The 9412-nt window shown below is 40.9% G+C and overlaps 1 protein-coding gene across 1 annotated transcript; it reads right to left on the bottom strand.

Moving 5' to 3' along the window:
- Window positions 1-8780: 8780 nt before the first annotated feature.
- On the bottom strand, window positions 8781-9206 carry LOC130846172 (60S ribosomal protein L36-like). The gene has a single exon (XM_057724237.1). It carries the CDS (start codon window positions 9127-9129, stop codon window positions 8818-8820), a length of 312 nt encoding a protein of 103 aa, XP_057580220.1. The 5' UTR covers window positions 9130-9206; the 3' UTR covers window positions 8781-8817.
- Window positions 9207-9412: the final 206 nt, after the last annotated feature.

The following is a 9412-nucleotide window of genomic DNA, read 5'->3' on the forward strand; positions in this document are numbered from 1 at the left end:
CATGCTGTGAGGAAGCCAAAGCAGTCCAGTGAAGAGGCCCACATGGAGAACAGCCAACAGCCAGTACTAAATTGCGATCCATGCAAGTAAAGTCACCTTAGCTGCTATCGTTTAGAGTAGGAATGAGCTGTCCTAGCTGAGCCCTGACCAAACTGCAGTTGGTCAGCAAAATAAAAGGTTATTGTTCTAACCCACAAAGTGTGGGCTGGTTTTTTTGTGTATCAGTGCAGGACTGGAACATCCTCAAACACATCATCCTGCTGACGTTTCTTCTTTATAATATGTCTCAGTCTGCAAGGGTCATGTTTATCATTTCTTTCCTCCCGTTTACCACCCTCAGTTAAATGTTAACTCCATGTCTGCCCTATCCACTTATACAAATGGTACCTGGTATAGAATTCATGCTTAGTAAATACTTATTGAATAACTGAATGTTCTTCTTTTATTGATTTGATTTATATTGGCTGCGTTGGGTCTTCATTGCTCGCACAGGCTTTCTGTAGTTGCAGAGGGCAGGGGCTACTCTTCGTTGTAGTGGGCAGGCTTCTCAGTGCAGTGGCTTCTCTTGTTGCAGAGCACGGGGTCTAGGCACACGGACTTCAGTGGTTGTAGCACTCAGGCTCAGCAGTTGTGGCTCACGGGCTGTAGAGTGCAGTCTCAGTAGTTGTGGCGCATGGGCTCAGTTGCTCCACAGCATGTGGGCTCTTCCCAGACCGGGGCTCGAACCCATGTCCCCTTCATTGGCAGGCGGATTTTTAACCACTGCGCTACCAGGGAAGTCCCTGAATGTTCTTCTTAGAGCTATGTTAGAGTTGCCCCATAGATGAAAACAAGGACCTTTGTACATTTTGATGAAGTAATCTATCTTATGCAGAAAGTTACAGTATTCATTCTAAGATAACTATTTCAGGTTTCACGTTATAGGCAATGACAATTACTACCTTAGATTTACTTTATTGGGTAAAGTACACATTTCTTATGTTAATGACTCTATTTTTTTAATCTTAAACCAGATATGCTCTGGTAAGGAGAGGATGGGAGAACAGAAGGTGGCAATATCATGGTAGAAAAGAATGGCTGTGTTTATAGGCAAAATAATTTACAGAAAAACCCTGGAAGCTTAGATCTCATTTTTTCTTAGACAAGAATTCTAGAGAATCCAGTGTTAATCTATAAGTTCTCTAAAATATGATTTTTAAACAAATGACCCTAATAAAGTATGTTTTTCTAAAAATCCTGTCATGTTTTAATTTAGTCTTAAATAATTACTCACAGTCCTTCAAACTACAGATCATAAAACTGAAGATGAAAATCTCACTTTTGCAGAGGTCATTTAAATAAAAGAACAAAAAGATGTAAAAGTGTTAATGGTATTTTTCCCAGTAACTGGGCACTTTCTTATAATGATAAGAGGGGAATTTTGGTCTCGGTGTACTCACTCCCAGCTCCATCAGCAAGTGGGGCACTTTAAGTCCATGTGGGAAATAAAGTATCAAATGCTCAGCAAGAAGCTGAACTTTAAATTTACAAGTGCACTTTCCATGCCTTTGGAAATTGCACATTCTGTGGAAATGTGCTTAGATTGTCATTGTCTAGTCAAATACAGTGAAAATGCAAGTTGAAGGAGCATAATTAAGGTTAAAAAAAAAAAAAGATACAATGAGAATGGCTGTCTTTCATGAAGCCTAATCAGCACCTTGGATGTATCTATGGGCACAGAATGGTCAGACACATTCTCCCAAACCACTGGTCCTCAATTATCATCATCTGTGGCTTGTTATGTAAGTGTATGCACTATTTCAGTATCCTTGCTTCGGTAATCTGGACGCTCTGTTGAATAGAAATTTTCTTTGAGTGGGCTCCTTCAAATCCCATTGCCTAGGTATTTCTTTGATTTCACGCAGCTTGTCAAGTTATCAATAAAGTAGAAATACTATTTTTTTTTTTGAGAGACAGAGAACTTTTTTTGGCAATTCAGTCAGTAAATTCTAATGTTAGTTTTAAAGGAGGCTTGTAAAAATACCAAACATGCTGTTATATTTTACGTATCCACAGAGATAGGAATAATAGAAATGCACTAATAGAGAAGAATTAGCTTTGTACAGCTAAATCGCCAAATGTCAAACCTCTCCTATAGATCAACAGGAAATATAATTAAACTTGAAGCCACAAGTATTTATTATTTATTGAACATCTACTATGCTCAAGGCAATGGCATATGTTCTGTAGACAACATAGTGAAATGAACCCGTAGTCCTAATTAGCAAGTAGCTTTCAATGTATGTTAATATCACACCATTTAAGAAAATAAATATAATTTTATAAAAATGGATTCAAAGATTGTAAAACTGTGCCCGGAAACTGATGGGGAGTACAGTTACATCTTCAAATTGTTCTTCCCTGTGTCGTGCTATCTTTGGATAAGCAGAAGTAGTTAGGTAGCAATCCACTGAGAAGCATTAAGTATAGGCCTGTGAAAATAAACTCAAAGACTCAGAGATGAGTTTATTTTCCTAATACTTTAACGTTAATATTGCTAATGTCACCTAATGGCCAAGAATTTTAATGAAATTTTAATAATGTAAAATGGTTACAAACTTCCAATTTCCTGTCTGCCTGCCTTACGTGTAGGACATGTGACTGGCTCATTTATTTATTTTTTTTCACCTTAAGCTATTTCGTAAACTTAAGAGGCAGAACACATCCCAGAGGAGGAGGTAATATTCAAAAGAAGATATTCTGGATTTCAAAATTCATCTAGGCCATAAAGAGGACCAGGGAGATGCCTCAATCATATCTTCCTACACCTCCCCACTGTGTATTTTTTTTTCTTTTTTTACTGCAGAAGTAAGTAACTATTTTCTTTCATAAAGGTGATTTGAAAGGTTTTTGCTTTCTTATTTACAGAATCAAGTTCACAAAATTAAATTTCAAGAGATTGATAGGTTTGCAGTCATTTCACTATGTTTCACCTCCTGTTCCTAGAATACAATTCTGATTATTTCAGAAACTCAGCAACCATAGGATATAAATGTCCTATGCACTTTTCACGTTTATTTCAAGGGCAAATTTTCTTGCACACAAATGAAGACAATTATCTTCAAAAACTCCTGGCAGAATGCAGATATACCTCAATAAAAACCTGTTTCACGTCATCACATTCAAATCCAATGTGTAGAATGTTATTGTTATTGGAGCTAAGTGTAAAGCATCAGGGGTGAGATGATAAAGAATCATGCAGGCAGTGCTGGAGAATTTGGATGTTTTGCTTAGGTAATGGGAACCTTTTGAAGAATTTTAAGCAGGGGAAAGGTATGGAAATATTTTTGGTTAAAAAGATCACTGTAAGTAGTATGGAGAATGACTCACAGGAAACAAGACGGGAGACTAAGACATTATTTTCAATAATCTTATTAAAGAAGGAAAAGAGTCTGCATTGAGGTATAACAATAGGAATGGGAAAGAGAAATAAAGACAGAAAGAGGTTCAAGAAAGATACACAAAGTAGAATCCATAGGACCTGGTGAGTGACTAAGTATGAGGGGAAAGGAGAGGGCAGAGTTATTATTTGCATGGCTTCCAGCTTTGAGAGTTGAATAAGGATTTGTGCCATCTAACTGAATAAAAAGGCAAAGCTAAAGAAGTAGCAGTTTGGAGGTGACGACTATAAGTAGGAAGCATTCTCCCAGCTAGATGCTTGAAATAGTCGATTGAAATATCTAGGTCTGGAAATTAGGAAAGAAAGTTCTGTAAGTTTGTATAATGATTAAAAAAATGTTTTTTTTTTTTAATTTATTTTTTTGGCTGCATTGAGTCTTTGTTGCTGTGCATGGGCTTTCTCTAGTTGTGGCAAGTGGGGGCTGCTCTTTGTTGTGGTGTGTGAGCTTCTCATCGTGGTGGCTTCTCTTGTTGCAGAGCACGTTCTCTAGGCATGTGGGCTTCAGTAGTTGTGGCACGCAGGCTCAGTAGTTGTGGCTCACGGACTCTAGAGCACAGGCTTAGCAGTTGTGGAGCACAGACTTAGTTGCTCTGTGTCATGTGCTTCCCAGACCAGGGACTGAACCCGTGTCCTCTGATTTAGCAGGCAGATTCTTAACTACTGTGCCACCAGGGAAGTCCCTGTATATTGATTTTAAATAGCCCTTAGTTACAAACCGTTGCAGGGAAGTGTTGATTAGTATATATAGGACTTGTAAATCATGGGTGGTATATTGGTGGCAGTTGATAAGGTCAGTCAGGGAGGGTAGGTAGAATGAGGAAAATAGAAGGCCTGAGAATGAAACCATCATGTAAAGAACAGTAGGTAGAATGGAAATCTACAGGGGATATGAAGGAAATAGGAAAATAATTTAAGAGGAAAACTGTCCTAGAAGCCTAGCTGAGAAAATGTTTCAAGTATGACAATTATCAGTAGTATCAAATGTGACATGAAAGAGAAATATAATTAATGAATGCACATATACAAATACATTATTGTATATTTGGGAATTAATAAAACCATTTTCCATGGAGAAGGGTACTCTCTTCACCCTGTTTGGTCTCTAATACTCCATATAAGACCCAACCCCATGCATGAATGCTCTCCTCATCCTGCTTCGGTTCTAACTCCTCATAACAAGTTGTCACCCTAATAGATCGTCCCCCATGTCACCCTGCTTGGGCTCTGACACCCCACAGTGTACTGCTTTCCTAGCACAGCATCCTCCTTGCCTTGATCAGATTCCAGTACTGCAGTCTGGTCCACTACAACTGCTCCCTGCCCCAGGCAAGGAGGCCCGACATGCTTTGCCCCACTTTAATGCCTTTAGGAATGAATTGTCCATGAAGGGAAGGGAAGGAGAAAAGGAAGGGAAAGAACAAATTTATATAATTTAAGTGTGCCTATGATAAAAATCTACTGGCCACACACTCCAATATACAGCACCGGCTTCTCTTTTGGGGAGCTCTGTATCCATCCGGATGTAGCAAGCATGATATACCAGTTTGGCCAGCCAAGAACTTCAAAATGTGTTAGATTTGTCAATGGGAACATGTTCATGGTCTTGGTTAGAACAGGTTTACTGTCTGTCTTCATCTGCATTTTAAATGTTTCAGATTCCACACTTGGCTTTTATTTGTTCTCTGTTATATATTTTTTTCTGTATGTCTTTCACAAACTATGTTCTGTAAATTGATAGCTATAATTTTCCAGTTACAATCTTTCATAATTACCAGATCCTTATTTCCAAATACTTTATAATCCCCATTAAATTCTCCACAGGTGACCAAGAATGTCTGTCTTTCCTCCCAAACCCAACTAATCCTACCATTTCCTTTTTCATGAATGGTATCTCTCCTACTGACCATCCAAGTTAAAAATCTTGTGCCACTCCATACTCTTTCCTCTCCCTGATTCCTCGAACCCAGTGTCTAAGACCTGTTGCTTCTACTCCCTAAATAAATCTCAAATATACCCTTTCCTTTTCATTTGCCTCATTACTGCCTTAATTAAATGCTGTGCTTCACATCCATCTCTGATCACATTCAGAATCAAAGAACTCATTCCTTCCAGTAGCTAGAATGGCACCCGTTGATGACTCACAGCTGAATCCCTTCCAACCAGGAATTTTGCTCAGTCAAAAGGTGCTTAGCTGCCTTACCTAAGGTTACACCCCCTTCCCAGGGGCAACTCACATCTGTTGACTACTGTTTCGTGCAGAGGTACAAAGATGTCTCTCTTTTCACAATCTGGGACAACTATGAACAACCATCCCAGTGCCTGAGTTCTCCCATGGGCTGAAACAAGAATGTGTTATAAATCCATTGCAGTCCAATGTCTCCCAGTCCTGATTCCTTCATGCCCTCACAGGTGTTGCCAAAAGCACACCCAAACTTTCTGCGTGTAACTCTTCATCTCACAGTTTGTTTTCTGGGAAACCTGACTGAAAACATAAAGATAGTTGATGCCAAGAGTAGACAAGGAAACAGAATTTGGAAACTGGATTACCTACCAGTCCACTGGCGAGTCTGATAGTAGTCTTATCTCTCTGACCTGCTCTGCTGAATCAAGTGTTAAGACTTTCCCCAATGGTACATTCAAATTGTGTACTTGTGGAAGGGAATGCACAAGAAAATGCAGCGTCTCAAGTATTTGAGAGATTGAGAGTAAGTAATCATAAGGACAGTGCTACTGGGTAACTGTTGCTGGTGCCATTTATTCATTGGAGAAAATAAAGCTTGGGAGTCATTAATCACCAATCTAAGACAAAATGTTAAAATCAGAGGGTCTCCTTGGCAGCTGATAAAGGAACTCGTATCTCTTGTAGCTTAAAGGCAGATAATCTTTGAATCAGGTTAGGATCAGTTACAAAGATGGTGGTGCTTCAGGGAAAGTTGAATTCCCAGCCATTGCAAGTCTGCTATGCAGATATTAAGGCACTGGTTGGGAAGCAGTGAGACCTTGAGACTTGCGATAGGAATATCTAATCAGTGCATTGAAATCTTTAATCCTGATCCTCCCTGAACACTTTGAGGCTGCAAAGTGTCCCATTCCTTCCCCTTAAAGGCTAGCATTGTCCTTCTCTTCCTTGAAAATGATGCAGAGATCTGTCTTTAATGAAAATGTACACACACCCCCAACCCAGGATCTATCTCTACCACATCTCCTTGCCACCAAACCAATAACTAGAGTTAAGTCCCAACAATACTTAGCCAGGGAAGCACTAGGCTGGCTAAGGTAAGAAAGGGACTATAATCTGAAGAAGTTTCAGGACCTATGCAACATGTATGAACACAAGGCAAGGAAGCATATAATAGAATTGAATCCTGAGATTGCTATATCAACAAGGTCAGAATATAAAATTGGATAAAAGTTCATCAACAGCAAAGCACTTTTCCATTGTGTAGAATTTAATACCCCCACCATGGAAGCATAGAAGAGGCACTACACAGCCTAGGAATCAAAAGAATGATTTGACCAGTTGATGTCAGCCAGGCTCTATTAGTCACTCCAGTGCTAACAAATTGGATGCATGAATGGAGGTGCCACGGGCCAGCCAGCATGGGCTCCCCCTCACCAAGGATGATGTAGCTGTTGCAACTGCCAAACGTCCAATATGCCAACAACAGAATCTGACAAGTGATATCCCAATATGGCACCGTCCATTGAGGAGGCCAACCAGCCACTTGTTAGAAAGATAATTGTATTACATGCCCTTTACTCTGGAAGAGGCAGTGATACATATTGAATGGAATTGATACATGTTCCAGGTATGAATTTGCATTTCCTACCCACAAGTCTTAGCTAACACCACATCAGTAAAAATGCCTAACCTCACAGAGCTCACGTCATAGCATTATAGGAAGGAAAGTGTCAGTAATTGGTCTGTAATTCGTCCTTCTTACCCTAGGGACAAGTTAGGGAGGGAGAAAAAAGGAAGGAGGGGTCAAGGAGGGAAAGGAAAGAAGTGATATGGTCAAGTTTTTTTTTTTTTTTTTTGGCGAATATGCTAATCAGATTTTCTGATGGTATTTACTGCTGGAGAATCTTTATTTTGGGTATATGGTAAGCAGCACGTACCTGGCATGTCTAGGTGTGCTACTGGCAAGTCAGTCAGAAAGCTATGGATTTATGAAGAATGTCCTTCTATAAAATATTGGTGCCAGCAGTATAATTATTAGATCATAAAAGAGAAAAGTTTAAGGAATGAAACAGCCCTCTTGTGTACGTCAGAGGTCAGCAAACCACAGGTCTAAGGCCAAATTCTGCCACGTCCACTCTCTTCCACATCTCTCTACTGCTGTAGAACTGAGTAGTTGCTTTAGAGACCATCCAACCTGCAAAGCCAAAATGCTTACTATTTGACCTTTTACAGAAAAAGTCTGCTGCTCCCTGGTATTGTCAGTGCCCTGCAGACATCACTTAGAAAACTCAAATCACAAATATGTACCATAGTTCATCTTAACATAGCAAGAAAGCATAAGAACAAGGGTGGTATAGTTCCAGTCAACCAAAGGAAGAGGGGACTTCCCTGGTGGTGCAGTGGTTAAGAATCCACCTGCCAATACAGGGGACACGGGTTCAATCCCTGGTCTTGGAAGATCCCTCATGTCGGGTAGCAACTAAGCCTGTGTGCTGCAACTACTGAGTTTGTGCACTAGAGCCCATGAACCACAACTGTTGAGCCTGCATGCTGCAACTACTGAAGCCTGTGTGCCTAGAGTCTGTGCTCGGCAACAAGAGAAGCCACTGCAATGAGAAGCCTGCACACGGCAACGAAGAGTAGCCCCTGCTCTCTGCAACTAGAGAAAGCCTGCATGCAGCAACAAAAGACCCAATGCGGCCAATAAATAAATGTTTAAAAAATAAATAAAAAATAAATAAACCAGAGAAAGTGTTTCTAGATGGAGAGAGCTTTGTTTGCTAAGATTTTGTTGTGTTAACAGAGCTTTAAATCAACCCTCCTATGACTTAATCTAGGTAAAAGTCCCCCTTGATCCCTCAGCCAGAAGGTAATGGGGATCTGGCAAATCAGGGGACCTTCTCTCTTGCCTCTTTACTGTTACCTGACTCAAGTGGCCAAGTGGTGCTCTCCTCATTGAAGCAGAGTAAGGTTGCAGTATTCTAATATTGAACAATGTTTGGCAGGCACTGCAGAGTCCCTCAAAGTCTTCTATCACTACCGATATAGAAATTCATTTTCTAATTTCCTTGGTAGTTAACTTGGCATTCTTCAATGGAGGTCTTCCAAATTCCCTTTAAAAGATATGTCCCTGGTTTTTTTTTTTTTTTTTAATTTTTTTCTGGAAACGTTTTATTGTGCGCAGAGGGGAAGGGGCTCAGTCCTTCTTGGCTGCCACTTTCCTCATGGCGGCCAGGACGTTGCTCAGCTCCTCTCTCTTCCTCTTGGCACGGATGTGTGTCCCCACCCTTTTCTTGATGAACTTGAGGGCCCACTTGTCCTTGGAGACCTTGAGAAGCTCCATGGCCCGCCGCTCATAAGGGGCGAAGCCGCACACCTCCTGGATCATGTCCCACACAAACTTGGTGTGCTTGGTGCGGCGCCCGCGGCCGTGCCTCGGCTTGGTCACGTTCTTGGTCACCTTGTGGCCCTTGTTGAGGCCCATGGCCATGGGGTAGTGCAGAGCCATGGCCCCGAGCTGCACCAGAGTCCCAACGGTCCCAATGGCAACGGATGCTACTCGCGTGGGGATTTACGAACCTGCTACTCTTCCTGTCCCTGTTTAGAAGAGAGCTTGTTGAAGTTAAAGTTGGAAGAACTCTAATTAAAACAGAGGGCTAGGGGGCCTAGAACCCCATCCATTCCTTCTTTGGGGTCCTTCCTGAAGTGGTCTTGGAATGAGTTTCTTGGAGTCTCTAATGCTCAGTAGATCAGGTTGAAATATCACTGAAATTGGTAATATTAAGGTGTCT

This window comes from Hippopotamus amphibius, chromosome 2, assembly GCF_030028045.1.
Source record: "Hippopotamus amphibius kiboko isolate mHipAmp2 chromosome 2, mHipAmp2.hap2, whole genome shotgun sequence".
In the NCBI taxonomy this organism is placed as follows: Eukaryota; Metazoa; Chordata; class Mammalia; order Artiodactyla; family Hippopotamidae; genus Hippopotamus; species Hippopotamus amphibius.